The 18,124-nt window shown below is 36.3% G+C and overlaps 1 protein-coding gene across 1 annotated transcript in view; it reads right to left on the bottom strand.

Annotated features, from left to right (window-relative positions):
* Positions 1 to 18,124, bottom strand: part of LOC150104743 (ubiquitin carboxyl-terminal hydrolase isozyme L3-like) — a 253,981-nt gene that overhangs the window by 194,731 nt on the left and 41,126 nt on the right. The window contains exon 3 of the mRNA XM_090395923.1: positions 3,324 to 3,477. Coding sequence (XP_090252049.1) covers positions 3,324 to 3,477 — 154 coding nt within the window. The remainder of the gene's footprint in view (positions 1 to 3,323; positions 3,478 to 18,124) is intronic.

The following is an 18,124-nucleotide window of genomic DNA, read 5'->3' as shown; positions in this document are numbered from 1 at the left end:
GCTTTTTTTTTGTCATTGATTATTGATTCAATGTTTTCAATACCAGTTTCTTATTCCCTTTTTCCTCTTCCTTTTTGTTCTGAGGCATTCTGTCACTGCATTTATTAAAGTTTTTTAAAATCATTCCATTCTATCTCTATATCATCATTTTCTTTTATTTGCTCTAGTTTTTCATTTATTCTTTGCAAGTAGTTAATAGTTTTATCATAAAAGAGTTGAACCCTAAAAGATTCTTGGAGATTACTTCTTAGCACTGTTTGGTTCATTTTAAACCGTCTTGCAAGAATTCGTAATTTTCCTTGTAAGAGAATGATCAGATTCAACTTCTGCACTTCAAAATACTGGCTATCTAGTTCTAGTGGTAAGACTTATACGTTGGTTAGACATAACTGGTAATTAATTTACGGAATTAACAACGCATATAAAGTAAATTAATTAAAGATAACTTTAATGAATCACTTCTATATTTCGACAATTTTCACCAGTACAGCCGCTCTGGGCTGGCAGACCATGCCTTAGATACCCACCATAAAATTCGTTGGAAGAAGACAAAAATAATCCATCGCAGCAAGTTTAAATACGAAAGATTATTCAAAGAATCTTCAGCAGCTCTAAAAAACGTTCCTAACCTCAACAAATTTGGGTGCATGAAACTGCCCCAAATTTGGGAGACTTTCATTATGAGAACTTCAGCCCAACGGCCAAGACTACCAAATTAGCCCGCAAGAGGGCACCATTAGGACTTTAGGAACAAAATTAGTGTCTTAATTTCTGCCTCATTTGCTTTGTTAGTTCCTGTAGTGCACATACCATATCTTTATGTTCCTGAAGATGACAATGTGACATTGTCGAAATATAGAAGTGATTCATTAAAGTTATCTTTAATTAATTTACTTTATATGCGTTGTTAATTCCGTAAATTAATTACCAGTTATGGCTATCTAGTATATAAATGGATACAGACTTAGGGAAAAATCCCTAAGTCTGTATCCATTTCTATTGCATTTCACTTCACCATTTATTCTTATATTTGTACCTAGTGGAATGTTCTCTACTCTATCAATGAAATCTTCCATTATTAATAGATAATCATTTGGGTTTATCTTTTTTTTTTTTTTTTTTTTTTTAAATCTGAATAAAAGGCATTGTTATCTTCCTTCCTCTGGGACACAGACCAACAATAGTTAGGAAATCACAGCTTATTTGTAATCTTAGTTCTAGAATTCTCTCACTCCAGTATTTGTATGCTGTATGACTTGTTGTTGTATTTAGAATTTAAATGTTGTTGCTAGTTTTTCTGTCTTCTCCCTGAAAGAAGCTCATGATATATCGAGCAAAGCATGTAGGAATAATAAATTATATTTAGTTTTCTCTTTACATGTGTGAAGCCATTGTTCAAAAAATATGGTGTATTTAAGACACATGTTTAATATAGCCAACTAGTAGATCCAGATGATCCCTATCTAATCCTTAGCTCATCCACTAAAAAAACCTTTAATAGCACATCAGTTGGGTGCTGGGCTAAGGGTTAGATGTGGGAACATTGATCTAGAGACAATTTAAAAAAATAAAAAAATACTACTTCAGACTTCCAATAAAAAAACATGTTGATCTTGCACTGGGTAATGAAACTCATCTCCCACCTAGGCATGTAACACAGCAGTCCACAGAAAATCTTTATACATAAAATAAGATGCTACAGAGAGAAAACATTCAAAGCATTTCAGGTCATGACTAAACATTTTGATTATTTATTTGTGTTCTAGTATTTTTATTATTAAGTATTGTATTGCTGTTGTCTGTGTGATACTAGAATTTCAAAAGGATCATTTAAACTCTCACCAACTGAAGCAATAATGTGAAAATGAGCAGTGGATACTTCTAAATTGTATCTTCTACTTTCACAGCACAGATTTTTTTTATTTATTTATTTTTTTTTTTTTTTAACATTTGATTTTCAACTAAAATATTACTTTTTTAAGATTAAATAGTTAGGGAGGAATGGGGAGAGCAACAAGTTTGGTGAAAAAGCAGCATCCATAAAACTATGTATTAAAAACAGATAATCTAGGAGTCTATTAAGTAGAATGTCCTCTTCTGGATAGTATCGAACATTCTTGAGGGGATTGGGAAGTTTATTTTGCACTTGGTTAGACTATAATAAATTTAGTTTAATCCTTTATCCAAGTGTAAGCAAACAAAGTTTGCACCTGAAAATATCTTCAGGACTGAGGTAAGGTGGTACAACACTTTGGCAACTTGCAGCAAAGGTGGACCAAGCTCTCATCACTCCTTGTCTCAGTATCTCCCATAATGTAAAGCACATCTCCTTGTGGAGATGTATAATGCCATGCATTAAGGTAAAGGCCACTACCCAGACCGGCTTCGACCTTTATTGAGGTCTCGTCAGTGGGAGGCAGACCCAGAAGTGGTAATCCCAAGGCAGAAGCCATAGGAGAGGTCATATTTACCTATATGAGTTGCCAACAGGTGTACCACCTTATTATTAAATTACTCTGGATTAAGAGAAAGATGTTAGAAGTTTATTTTGCACTTGGTGCACCTTTGCTACACATTGCGAAAGTGTTGTACCACCTTACCTCAGTCCTGAAGATATTTTCAGGCGCAAACTTTGTTTGCTTACACTTGGATAAAGGATTAAACTAAATTTATTATAGTCTAACCAAGTGCAAAATAAACTTCCAACATCTTTCTCTTAATCCAAAGTACTTTAATAATAAGGTGGTACACCTGTTGACAACTCATATAGGTAAATATGACCTCTCCTACTGCTTCTGCCTTGGGATTACCACTTCTGGGTCTGCCTCCCACTGACGAGACCTCAATAAAGATTGAAGCCAGTCTGGGTAGTGGCCTTTACCTTAATGCATAGCATTATACATGTCCACAAGGAGATGTGCTTTACATTATGGGAGATACTGAAACAAGGGGTGATGAGAGCTTGGTCCACCTTTGTTGCGAGTTGCCAAAGTGTTGTACCACCTTACCTCAGTCCTGAAGATATTTTCAGGCACAAACTTTGTTTGCTTACACTTGGATAAAGGATTAAACTAAATTTATTATATCTTAAGGGGGATGGGGATGTACTCCATCCCACTGTGTGAATAATATTCTAAGGTTGGATATATTTGGGATTTAATAAAGTGGAGTTATTCAGACAAATTTCATATATCAACATGACAATTAACATCGAACCCTTAGCAACAAATACCGTATATACATATTGGTAATTTTTGTAAATAATGAATAATATAAATAACTAATTTTCTGTGCATTAATAATTGACAAAATCAATTACTTACCTAATTTTATTCTACTAGTACTGTTTGCGATGGCATGAAGTAAGGCTATTGCACCACAAGCATTTTTAATCGATTGTTTTAAAAAGTAAACATTTTTGCTCACATTCTGCTGAGATTTTAGTGCTTCCTCCTGTTGCTTTATGTAATCCTCAGACTAATTAAAAAAAAAAAATTTTAATTTCAGATGTGCTGCTAAGTGCAAACTAAGTGTGATTTAAAAAAATATATCGTCGTTAGTGATATTTCTACTGATTGATTGTAGTAAAAATAAGGAGAGCAAAATATAATATTCAAAATTTATGAAATTGTAATATAAAGTATATTAAACATGTAATAGCTCAGTTAGATTTGCAATAATTGCATAACAATTTACAATTATTGCAAATTGTTATGTTTTTGCAATGATAGATTTGCAATAATTGCAGTGATTTTTTAAATTCCTCCTGTAAGATCACATCGAGGTTGTTTAACATCAATGATATTCATATAAACAGGTTGAAACTGCAATAATACATCATAATTTAAAACAACTTATAGCAAAAATTATGTTTCTTCTCTATCATGACAATAACCTTTTTTTTTTTTTTTTTTTTTTTTGTACATAACCTACTCTTGATGTTTGGTATCATGTTGCACAAAAGAAATCACAAATACAGAAATTCCTCATTTATTATGATTTTGAATGAAGCTTTTTTTTTATATTTTTATTTTTATTTTATTTTTTAACTAAGTAACATTTTTACACACAATATATTCCTGCAACAGCTAATCTGGCAAGACTCTGAAACCAAGGGTTTTTCTGAACCAAGGGTGCAAGAAAATCAGTGATGTACCTGTATTCAATGATAAAATTCTAACATTTTGTTTATAGCAAAAATATATTGTATAAAATAATACAATATTGTATAAAAAGAATGCAAATAAATGTCAACTGTAAGCAAAATCTTCCACAGTGATTGCTTATACTGAGTAAGATTTCATACCATCAGCCTCACTAAAGAAATTAGTTTTCAGAAAATTGAAGATATGGACTTAAATTCTTGCATCAAACAAACATCTTGTACATTTCGGTATTATCTTCTAAGCAACATGATGAGCAAATACAAAAAAAAAATAAAATAAAAAATGGAGGAAAAACTTTGGTGTTGAACCTGCCTTCTACATATGCTGGCTATAAAGAGATTGTCAGGAGTTTTTCATCATGCCAAGAAATCCCCGACTTGGTATGGCTGAAATTACAGTCAAAGCAACTTCAACTGATTCTCCAGATGATTTGGTTTGAGAGATGAAAAATCTGGGTTTCTAGGAACTTAAACTCCACTATCTTCACATGAGACTGACTTGTTCACCTACATCTGAAATGTCTGTGATTTTTTATTTTTTTTTGCATCTTAGGATAGAAACCAAGTCTCGACTAAAGGTGTTTTGAATGTAACATAACAAGTGTTATGTTGTCATTATAGCTGTGCTATAGGAAAGCCCTCAGAGAATACAGAGAACCTTAAGATGATCCTGACAGATTTTTATACATTATGGGAGATACCAAGGCAAGTGATCAGAGCTTATGCCACCTTTACCACGAGTTGTCTCAGACCTGATAATACTTCAGGTGCAAACTTAGTTTACTTGCTTGTTTGGGAAAATAGGATTAAAACCAAGTTTATAAAATTGCTTGGTATCTTTAACATATACATATACACACACACATACATTCACATGAAACATGTAAATCTACTGTATACATTAGTACCATGGGTGGACTAAGAGTTAATCTGGAACTCTGCTCTAGAGGACAAGCATAGAACTTTTTCAAACCATTTGTCTCCTATAAGAACTGAGGCCCACATCAGATGATGAATTTCATTTAACCTCAAAATAATCAAACATTTACACCACAATGGGATTTACACTCATAGCCTACTGGTCAGAGAGCAAATAATGCATCTGTAAGGTATAAAAAACCATTCAATGATAATGTCTTTTCTACCAAGAATTCTACAAAAAAAAATGTAAAGAATTTTTGCTTAAGTTTCTGCAAGTCAAGCATTAAATGATGATTTTAAAATTATCATTTAATGTGGTCAGCACAATCACACCATTGTGATTGTGCTGACCACATACAGTGACATCCCAACATTTGATCTCATCCCTCCACAATGAACAATAACATAATGAGTTACTCCCACGATGAGTCTTTTGACTCCATGGACGCCTGAATAATAATAAAAATTATTACTGCATTTTTATGATAACCCCAGTGGTTAATGTGTCCACTCTCCAACCAAGAGGCTGTGGGTTTAAATCCTACCATGGGCATGGATGTTTATGATTATTTTAGGTGGGAGATGAATTTAATCACATCCCTTGTTTGGTTAGGCTTTGTGGAGAGGGCAAAAAAAAAAAGTAGTTTCAAAATGCATCACCAGGGGTGTTGTATAATGTACCGCATGTAGATGTAGGAATTTTTCTGTGTGTGTAAGGAGAAAAGTGACAAGCATAAATAACATTTTTATTCACTTCCATTATGTATTCACAGGCTGTACTATTCAATGTGCTGCCCTTCCCAGTATGCCACAAACTGCACCCTTTGCACAGAGTGTTTAAACAGCAAAATGCAACTGGTTAGGACTGATGTTGTGCATTCTATTATGCTCTTTTAGTGCAGGAAAGTTATCAGAATGATCCTGATAAACCCTATCTTTGAGAAATCTCCAGAACCAAAAGTCACAGGGCGGTCAAATCAGGTGAACAAGGTGGTCATGCAGTGGAAAATGCATGGCTGATCACTCTGGCTTCTGTAAAATATTCTCAAAGAATCTCCTATATGGATTGAATGATGTGAGGAGGGGCTTCATCCTGCATGAAAATGACAATTCATGCAGGGGTACTGCTGTAGATGTGTCACAATAAAATTGTTTATCATATTGCAATACCTCTCAGCAGTAACTGAGCAGGTGATAGGACTCAACTGGCAAATGTCCTCAAACAACAATGGTCCCATGATAGAAGAAACTGTAAACCCATACCAGACAGTAACTCTGGGTGAATGCAAAGGAATTTGGATTGCATGCAGATTTTGCATACATCATACCTGGCAATTGTGGGTATTCACACCTCTGTTCAGGAGAAAATGAGCCTCATCTCTCCACAAAAATCGTTTACGGCCACAGAGCATCCAACACCACTCGAGCAAGGAATGTTAATCGACTTTAAGTCCTTCCTGTGGGTGCAACTCCTCAATTACCCATTCAAGATAATCATGTTATCTTGAATGGGTAGAAATGCAGAACGTTCTGTAGAATTTTCCAGACAGTTGTGTAAGGCATATCCACATGTTCTGATACAGCACATGCACTGCAGTAACCGACACTGTTATTCATGACCTGCTCTATAACAACAATAGCAATTTCATTTGTTGTGAACTGATTGGTTTGCGACTTCTGCCAGGTCTAATTCCCACAATCCTGTTTCTTCAAAATAAGTAATTATTCATCGTAGAGCACATAGAGATAGTGGACCTTGTTGGCATTTGTTTAGGTGATGAAACTTCCATGTATTGTACATTTACAATACATTATTAGTATTGTAAATGTACAATACTAATAATGTACATTTACGCAAAAATAACTTTTGTTGGTGGGAGCCACATAAAAAACAGATAGGAAGGGAGACTGTGGTGAAGCATAGTAGTTGGGGAAAAAATGAAGAGGAAGAAAAATTTGTTCTGAAAGTCTATAAGTTATTTGTGAAGGGATGATGCCAAAAATTATTACTTATGTCATATTTTAGAAGAGGGTAGGAATTACTGATGTCAATTCTTAACAGTAACCATGAAAATATATATTATTAACATTAACACTTTCAATGTGAGCATGGACAAATCGTCTATATCATGAGGCATGACACATTATCTCCTGTGCTTTCTATTTACACACCTGGACAGGCAGGTGACAAATTATGGCATGCACTTACTATCAAAACCAAAGGCTATATAGATGGGAGGGGGATCTATTTTTCAGGATATATGAAGTAACCAATAACTAGTATACTGCAGAATCTGAATGCATATATAGCTGTAGCAATGGATGGGCCATTGGCTTGTTTTACAAGAATATGCAGGGGAAACTGGAGATTCCTTTGACTAGTCTGTTTAAGTCTCAGCTATGGCAAAGTCCCAAGAGTGTGGAAGGTAGACAAAATAATTCCTTTGCGTAAAGAAGGATATAAATCTGTGGTAACAAACTGTAGATCAATTAGTATCTCGGGAGTAGTGGTAAAAATAATGGGAAAGTTAGTCGATAAGAGAATTCAGCAATTGTATCACAAGTTCCTGTAGATCTAGCAAACTTATGAGGCATAATGGAAACTAGTTATGCTGAACAATGGTCATAAAAATATCTGTAGAAGAGATACAACACAAACTGATCTTCTATCAGAAAGTGGATGAAGAGAGAGTCTTGAAAGAGAAGTATCATTTATCAACCATACTGCACTTTTCTGAACGGCATCAAGAATTTTAAGGGAGGTCTTAGGTGCACCACCCTATTATACGAGAACATTATTCCAATGTTAGTTGGATTTGGGATTTATACAGAGTAACTGTTCAGCAGAGAAATACTGTCTTGATCAGAAAAGGATGACAATTTTTGAAAGCTGTTGATGCTACAGAAGTGATATGATTGTACCAGGAAAGGCACAATCATATCAATTCTGTACAGGATTGTGCCAAGAAAGGGCTAATGTAAAAGAGTCAGTCTGAGAAAAGAGAGAGAGCGAGAGATGAGGTCTGGACAAAAGCAAGCAGAGAAGATCAGAGGTCTGTTTTACGGGGAAAAAAACAACAACCAAAACTGCTTTTGGAAGCATTGAAGACTAGGTTGTTTTCATCCCAATCAAGATACTGTGAAAATCAGTGTTCAGGGTACTTATTATAGATGATCTTGAAGCATCAGATATTTGAGCACTGCAAGGCCTGTCATACAAGTAGGACGAGTGGAGTGTGCTATCATCAACAAAGCTATGAATAGGGTTTGCAATCTCAGGAAGAAGGTGGGTGAAATGGTAGAGCCCTGAGGGACACTGGCATTGATAGGAAAGTCTGAGGAGAAAACACCATCCACCATTACACATAGGAATCGGTCCAAGGAGAAAATTGGCAATCCATTTACACAAGAACGAAGGCAGTCCAAATGATTTAACTTGTTGAGAAGCCCTTGTTGACAGACCCTATCAAAAGCCTTGGAGATGTCAAGAGTAATGGCACAGGTTTCTCCAAACACTTCCATGGAATGCGTTCAAATGTGCATGATGTAGGACAGGAGATGTCTTGTGGATCTAGAGTGGCAAAATCCATAGTAAGGTGTCGAAGATGACTGCTGTTAACCTTCTCCATTACTTGAGGAGACAAAACTGATGCAAGAGCCATAGGTCAATAGCCTGATGGTAAAAATTTATCTCCTTTTTTGTGTGTGTGTGTGTGTGGAGGGGGGAGGACTGGCTGTATATGAGCTTTCTTCCATGTTGATGGAAGGTGGATGCCAGCTGAGTACTGTTCAGTGAATAGACGATAGAGAACAGGTGTTAGTTCAGGAGCACATCTCTTGAACACAATGGATGGAATTTCATCAGGAATAGCTGCTTTGATGGTATCCAAGTTATTAGATTCTTCTGAGCATGGAACAAGATAATTTACTATGATCATTTATGCTGGAGTTGGAAAAGAAGAATGAAGCCAAGAAATCAGCCTTGTCTTTAGGTGACAATACAATTCTACTTTTAGGGTGAGATAGAGGAGGAGGAAGCACAGATGGACAAAAGTTGCATCCAATGGGTTTGGCAAGGTGGGGCCAAAAGGCATGACTGCCAATGGCACAAGCAGCAAGTTTTCTACATTTATCCTTGTTGACTTAAACTTTGTCATTTTAATGTTGGTTTTTACAAGTGTTATGAGCAACTGTAGGCTGTGAATGAAGCTAGTGTTTTGGTCTAAAGCCACTTGTGAAAAGCTATTTACTTTTCTTGAAAAGCCCTGACACCCTTTTTAGAGAATCATAGTTTAGATATCGGTTGGGAAATTTGAGTAAGGAATTATTTCTGTAACAAAATCACAACAGGTATCTGGATTTGAAAAATGAAACCACAGTCTGACCAGGGAAAAGAGACACAAGTCCTCTCACTTGGTGCTGTGTAATGCCAGAGCATGCAAAGTTGTGAATGGCTGAACAGAAATAAAACTTGGATAAGATAGTGGTCAGAATTGCAAAGAGAAGCAGTCACCTGAATAGAGTACCTGGAAGGAGAACTAATTAAGAAAAGACCTAGAGTGTTGAATGAGTGAAGAGAATTGTCAGGAATTTTGGAAGGGAGATGAATGATCTATTTTAAGTCATTGCTTACAGCAAAAATATATGCTTCTCTTCTAGCTTGGTAAGTGAAATTTGAAAATGGATGCCAATTAGAATTATGGAAATTGAAATCACTGATATAAATGACTTCGCCGTTTGGAATTATTGACTTTGAAATCGAGCTTTGAAGATAGGAAGTCAAAAATGAAAGTCAAGATGATTTCCAGAATTGGAAGAACAGTACAGGTAGCAGATGAATGAAACAAAATGTAGCAAAGACCTTTAAACCACAAGAGGCAAAAAAAAAAAAAAAAAAAAAAAAAAAAAAAAAAACACCAAGATTCTAGGTTAAGCATCCTTTGGCAAGGAATATCAAAATGTGCAAAATACTCCTTTATGGCAAAAGGAGTCATACAGGGTGTATTAAAGATGCCAAGAAATTGTATTCTTGGCATCTTTATTTAATTTAATCCTTTATCCAAGTGTAAGCAAACAAAGTTTGCACCTGAAGTAACTTCAGGACTAGGCAACTCATATATATAGAAGCTAATGACTTAGCATCACTTGCCTTAGTATTCCATAATGCAAAGCATATATCCTTATGGACATGTATACTAAGGCAAGTGATGTGAAGTCATTAGCTTCTATATATATATATATATATATACACAGGGTGTTCGGGATAAATTTGACAGTTTCGTAAGGAAAAAGAAAATCTTCTTTGTATCTATTAAATTTAATGAATTGACAAAAAAACATTACAGGCAGAGTTAATTACAATACTATCAACAAGATTTACTCAAAATAACCACCATTAGCATCGATCACAGCTTCAATTCTGCTTCGGAACCTCGAACAAGCTGATGCTACAGTCTCCCTGGGAAGGGCCGCAAAAACTGTTTTAATTTTATCCATTAACTGGGCTTTTGTATTACTGGAAGTGCGATTGGTGTCTTTTTCAACTGCGCCCCATACAAAATAATCCATGGGGTTAAGGTCTGGGGAGTTTGGAGGCCAAACATTTGGACTGGTGAAGTCGTAGAAATTTTCAGACAACCATTTTTGACTTTTCCCAGAGGTGTGGCAAGGGGCCGAATCCTGCTGCCATACATACGGCCTACCATTGGCTACCCTTGTTATCCAGGGCTTGACTACAGTTAGCAACTCCACGAACAAAGCCCGAATTCCGTAGCGCAATTGGAAGAACGACGGTACGTTGCGCCCTTCGATTGGAATAGGCCTAAGTTCGATTCTCGTCGGGACGGGAGGAATCTTTATCTGGTCGATTTCAATCGATGGTGAGTTAGCCGATCTCATACGGAGGTAGCAGGGTTTTTTCTCCCGGAAACTCGGGTTTTTCATCCCGCATACATACAAATCGGCCCTTCAGAACACACGCAATTTACAGACAAAAATTACTAGTTGTGGTGGTGTTGGAGGTGGGCGGTAGATGGCGTTGATTCGTAGTAGAGGTAAGGTGTAGAGATAGTTGAAGATGTCCTCCCGCGATGAGTCTTCGGACTCCTTGGAGGTATCAGGAATAATAATAATTCCAATGCCAGGGTTCTTCAACACCTGTTCCTGCAGATTTGCGAGGAATTCTGCTGTACGAACGCAATCAGATCGTCTGCTAGGGATCTTTCTTCTTGCTACATCCTCGTAGTCACCATTGCAAGTCTCTAGTTCATGCCTGATTGTTTTTACTGTATTCAGGGAGCATTGGGCAGCAGTCGTAATATCCTTATTTTGATGGCGGGCACGAATCATCATGATACAAGTTATTCTCTTCCATGATTCAGGTGGGTTCCAGCTATCCATCCTTTCTGACATCTTGTATATGAATGAAGAAGGGTCCAAACTTTTAAATGAAGAGAAGTGTGTGTTAATACATGTAACTTACGGAAAAATATAATTAATTATAAATATGTCAAATTTATCCCGAACACCCTGTATATATATATATATATATATATATATATATAGAATGTGTATGTATATGTACACACACACACAAGATACCCAGTCCTGATGTTGCTTCAGAAGCAAACAAAGTTTGCACACACTTGGATACAGGATTAAACCAAGAATATAATTTTTTGGCATCTTTAATTTATAATATAACCAAATGGAAAAACTTAAAACATCTATCTCTAATCCCAAGCATTTTCGTAATAAGAGGTGACAGCTTTTGGCTACTCGTACAATGTACCTTGGTTTGCGGGCATAATTCGTTCTGGAAACGTGCTTGTAATCCAAAGCACTCGTATATCAAAATGAATTTCCCCATAAGAAATAATGGAAACTCCGATGATTCGTTCCAAAACTCAAAAATATTCATATAAAAATGATTAATACAAAATACATATACCTTCGTATACCTTTTTATATTTTTATTATTTAAATGTAATATACATAAAATAATCAAATTTATTAATTACTGTACATTACAATTACATATTACAGTAATTGTACTGGGTAGGAACACTTTCATTGTCACTAACGGAGTCACTGCTATCTGTTGACTCTTTTTCTTTTTGTGCGACTTTAACAAGGAACCTATCCAATGACACTTGCTTTTGGCTCCTTTTGACGATTTCACGGAAATATGAAATTGCATTGTCGTTAAACAGATTCATCGCTCGCACTGCCACAGCCTTACTCAGGTGGTGCTTTTCTACAAAATTTTGCACTGTTTCCCACATTTTACACACCTCCCTAATCTCATTTGAAGAGAGAGACATCTCCGTCTTTTTCTCCTCCTCCTCAGACGAGATCTCCTCCATAACCTCTTGCTTGCAATGCAGATCCATCAGTTCGTCGGTGGTAAACTCCTGGCCATATTCCTCCACCAGCTCTTGAATGTCGTCCTCATTCACCTCCAGTCTCATGGTCTTCTCCAAGGACACAATTTCATCGACAACTGGCAGCTCCTGTTCATGAGCAAACCCCTTGACAATCAGACCACAGTTTTCTAGAAGCAGAATTAAAGGTTCTCTTGGTGACCCCCATCCAAGGCTTTATCGATAATCTTGATGCAGTTCACAATGTGGAAATGATTTTTCCAAAACTCTCTGAGGGTATGGTTAGTTCCTTCAGTCACCTTGAAGCATCACTGAAATAGTGCCTTGGTGTAAAGCTTTTTAAAGTTCGAAATTAGTTGCTGATCCATGGGCTGGAGTAATGGAGTAGTGTTGGGAAGAAGGAACTTGACCTTAATGAACTCTAATTCTTCCAGTAAGTCGTCTTTAAGGCCTGGAGGATGAGCAGGAGCAAACCAGCAAGACTTTGAATGGCAATTTTTTTTCTAAAAGGTATTTCTTCACTGTAGGACTGAAGACCTCGTTAATCCATTCAACGAACAAGATACGAGTGACCTCAAGCCTTGCTGTTGGACCTCCACATAATGTTTAACTGGCTCTTCTGCACCTTGCATTTCTTGAAAGCTCGTGGATTCTCAGAATGATACACGAGCAGGGACTTGACTTTGAAATCACTGTTTGCATTAGCACACAGCAAGAGGGTGAGACGGTCTTTCATGGGCTTGTGGCAGAATATTGCATTCTCTTCTGCTGTAATATAGATCCTCTTTGGCATCTTTTTCTAAAAAAGCCACATCTCATCGTAATTAAAAACTTGCTGTGGCAGCTAACACTCTGAAACCATGAGCTTCTGGAACTTGGCAATGAATGCCTCAGCTGCCTTTGCGTCCGAACTCGCAGCCTCTAAGTGCCTCACTACACTATGGATGCCACTTCTCCTCTTAAAGTTATCAAACCATCCCCTGCTCACCTTAAAGCCTTCTTCGTTTTCTGTAAACATACCTGGCAATTTACTTACGAAGTCGGCGTACAAGGTTTTTGCCTTCTCACAGATCAAGTTCTTGGTCACAGTATCACCTGCCAGTTGCTTCTTGTTTATCCACACCAAAAGCAACTTTTTTGCATCTTCCAGAATACGTGGCATTGCTTTGATACTCCCGTGACTCCTTTTGCTACATCTAGCCCCTTAGTTCTTCTTTAATACTGTGCAAATCGTTGACGTAGACTTCTTATAAAACCTTGTGATGGCGGCCACTTGCATACCTTGTTCGTGTTTCCCAAAGATTTCCTTCTTAACTTCCACCGTAATCATCTCCTTCTTCTTATCGCCTTCCTTTTCAACCCTTTTCTTCATTGGGGCCATTGCCGTAGTACAGTTAATAAAGAACAGTCACTACATTTGGATACAAAATAAAAAAATGCTTTACGCACACACGTGGTCACAACGCTAGCACAAATGAGGTATGCCGACTGAGACCGAGCATGCAAGTCTATTACCCACAATCCAGAGCGGCTTGTGATCACGCGATGCTCGGACTCGCAGACCACGTTACTCGCAATCCAAAGTACCACTGTATATAGAAATTTTACTTCTGCATTACTTCAAACTTGGTATCACTTCTAGGTCTGGCTCCCACTGATGAGACCTCGATAAGGGTAAAAACCGGTCTGGGTAGTGGCCCTTCCCACAATGCAGAGCAGTATATATATTTGTAAGGATATGTGCCTTGCATTATGGGATACCAAGGCAAGTGATGTGAAGTCATTAGCCTCTATATACAAGTTGCCCCTATCCTGAAAATACTTAAGTGCAAACTTCATTTGCTTACATTTGGATAAAGGATTAAATTAAGAATATAACCTTGGCATCTTTAATTTATTATGCAGTGTATAATTTAACAGTTAAAATGAGCTGCGGCTGATTTAATAGAAAACTGAGGTCCAGCAAGAAACTGAATATCAGGTTTGGATGATTGAAGATATTGATGCACATCATTTAAGTTACTGTTGATGCCACAGATGTTTGTAAAGTGAATATGAAAGATTTTTTTTGGTGCAATATTTGAGTTTCATTTCTTTTTAGAATATTAGAGGGAGTTTATTTTTATTTATTTTTTTTTTTTTTGAAACATACAATAGAGTGCAGTACAGTTTCCTAACAATCTATTAAAAAATAAGTGACAAGGAAAAAGTTTTTAAAATTTTCACCTATCCTATATTCTATTCTTGAACCTGGAGAAAGATAGCATTTCAGTTTTTGAGGTTTATTTCCATGAAATCAACGTGGTGCAAAAAAAAATCTGCATTTTGAAACAACTTGATAATGTGCCCGAGACTTTTTTTTTTATTTCATTCAGAAACAGAAATATACTATATTGTGAAATATGTTATTACAGGATTTAGTGGTGGTATTCAGTTTTTGTACTTAATATGCAATTTATTTTCAATGCTTAGGGAAGGAAAACAAAAATGGAAACCATTCCTCAGTTTAGTATTCAGCTCCAAATATATACATCATTTCAAATTCAATGATTTTTTTTAACCATCTTTCATGGATGTGACTTGCATTCATGAAAGACTAAACCTGTCAGTTTAGTATTCAGCTCCAAATATATACATCATTTCAAATTCAATGATTTTTTTTAACCATCCTTCATGGATGTGACTTGCATTCATGAAAGACTAAACCTGTCAGTTTAGTATTCAGCTCCAAATATATACATCATTTCAAATTCAATGATTTTTTTTAACCATCCTTCATGGATGTGACTTGCATTCATGAAAGACTAGACCTGTAGTATATTAGTACTGACTGAGGGAGGCCAAGATAGTTTTGAATTTTATATTATATAATATATATTTTTTAATATTTTATATATAAGCTGGTCACTACTCTAGAGACCAAATATGCCACTTTTTACAAGCAACTTCAGACCTTCAATAAACAGAACACTGGTCTCACAGAGGCAAGAATAGTTCTGGTTCTTCATGCAAGCTAGAAAATTTTGCTTTTAAGATTAATGCAGTTTGCATTAGGAAAAAAAAAAATAAAAATATCGGTTTTTTTTTTAAATTTATATTTAACGATTCTTGAATTAACCAGATGAAAGCCTTAAATTCTCTGCATAAGAAAACACATACAGAACACTACATACATGTACAACATGACTTACCATCATTCTTGTCATGCCTGTGTTCCATGGATATCTTATTACCTCAAAATTACAATATATTAAGTTAAACATCTTAATAAATGGATTCAGTAGCTGGACTTTTGTTTCTTCTGAGAAACAATTACTCATATTCTGCTTCCATGTGTTAATAGAACATCAGGATGCACTGCTAAAATACTCAAGCCTCTTAACATTCATGTAGCATTTTATCTGATCCAGAAAAGTTTTTTTTTCTTCACCTAGAAAGACAAGAATTCTCAATTCATTAATTTATTAATTAATTGAGAATTAATCTGGAAAGTTTAATTAAACTTTCTAGATGCCTACCACAGGTGCTTAAGGGTCAAAGCTGTATAACTGAGAGGAGACCTCCACAGCCTTTAACGGAATGCAGAGAACCAACCAGGGCTTCAGACCTAATGTCCAATCCTCACTTTCTCGTGGTGCACCCTGTTGGGTATCTACCTGGATACTGAACGAACGACGATGGGATGGCAATTTGGGATTTAGCCGACCAAATTGTTTTCTTATCGGTTAAACCAAAATATAAAATGATGGTACAACATGACAAAATTTCATGCCGGATGGGGCGTCGCCAGATAAACAAGGCCCCAGCTGTTTTCACCAGGGAATTAGGGCAAACAGCGAAAAGTTAGCTACTGGAACAAATCTCAAACACACCCCCCAACTCAACATCACCAGAGTTAAAGATCAGTACTATCAACGTAAGAAGCCTGAATGGCAAAGAAATGGAGCTAGCTGAGGAATTAGATAAGTACCAGATCGACATAACAGGGGTGACTGAAACAAAAAAGACCAAAACTGGTGAGATCTTTCTGAACAATAAATACAAAATGTTATATTCAGGCAATGACAATCAAGGAAAAGAAGAAATAGCCATAGTATTCAACACAAAATACGCTGCTAATCTTCTTGAATGGCAAGCAGTCTCAAGTAGAGTAATGTGGGCAAATATCAGAATGGGGAACAGGACAATGAGACTTATTTGTGCCTATGGACCCACAGAAGGCTCTACTAAGGCAGAAGTGGAGGAATTTTTTGAGGCTTTAGAAAAAGCAACTGACACAATGAAAAAGAAAGAGTTGGTCTTTGTTGGGGATCTAAATAGCAGAGGAGGAAATGATTGTCAGACATACAAAAATATTTTGGGAAAATTTGGAGAAAAGAGCAAAACTAATAATAATGGCAAATATCTGTTAGATTTCTGCTCAGGACATGGACTGGTTATTACTAACACCATGTTCCAACATAAAAATGTGCACAAATTCACAGAGAGAAGAGGCTAGAAATAAGAAAAGTCTCATTGACTATGTTATTGTTGATAGCGATGTTTTCTCTCTGGTGCAGGACATCAGAGTATACAGAGGATTTGAAATTGGAAGTGATCACTATTTAGTCTTGAGCAAGTTAAAATTGAATTTCATATTGAAAAGAATAATATGTAAGAAAGTTTTAAAGCGAATAAAAGTTGAGCAGCTCTCAGATGTGAACTGTAGACTAAAATACACAAAGATTATTGAAGAAAAAATGAAAGAGTTTGAGAATCAAACCTTGGAGATTCAGTGGAAAGCCTTGAAGAAAACCCTGATTGATTCAGCCAGAGAGGCATGTGGTGAGGTTGTCTACAAGGATAGAAAAATCAAAACTCCATGGTGAACACAGGAAAGTTAAAGAGGCAGTGAATGAAAAGAAGAAAGCATATCAAAAGTTCCTGGCAAATAAGTCAGCTTGTGCTCTTAGAGAATACAGAGACAAATGTAAGGAAGCTAAACAGTTTGTAAAACTAGCTAAGCAAAAGTCTTGGGAGGACTTTGGCAAGAACATAGAAAACAAATAACAAGAAGGTGGCAAAATGTTCTGGAGCTTGTTGAAGAAGCTTAGGAATGGAGGAAAGAGTGCTGTAAAAGGAGTTAGAGATGATAAAGGTGACATGAAAACAGGAGAAAAAGATATCCTTGAAGTATGGAGTAATTACTTTGAAAAACTGCTAAATGAAAAAAGCAGTGATGACAGCACAGTGATATAAAACACTGACCAGGCATGCAGTCAGGAATTCATATCCATACTTGAAATAGAAAAAGCCATCAAAAGGCTTGAAATGTGGAAAGGAAGCAGGAGTAGATGATATTCGACCAAAAATGCTCGAATATGGTGGTATAAAAGTCTTACAGTGACTGCACTGCATAGTTCAGAAAGCCTGGACAGAGGGACGAATTCCCAATAATTGGAGTAGAGCTCTCATATCATCCATTTATAAAAAGGGAAATAAAACTGAATGTGAGAATTTCAGAGGTATTTCCCTATTGAGTGTTCCTGGTAAGATATGTGTAAGTATACTTGAGAAACAGTTGAGAAGAATTGTGGAAGAAAAGCTTGGTGAAGAACAAGCTGGATTCAGACCAAATAGAGGCTGTCAGGATTAGATCTTCACTTTACGACAAATA

The sequence above is a fragment of the Typopeltis vanoorti genome, chromosome 7, assembly GCF_054136105.1.
Source record: "Typopeltis vanoorti isolate ZY-2024b chromosome 7, IOZ_Tvanoo_1.0, whole genome shotgun sequence".
Lineage (NCBI taxonomy): Eukaryota > Metazoa > Arthropoda > Arachnida > Uropygi > Thelyphonidae > Typopeltis > Typopeltis vanoorti.
Note: the sequence above shows the minus strand (reverse complement) of the source record. Positions and strands in the feature narration are given on the sequence as shown.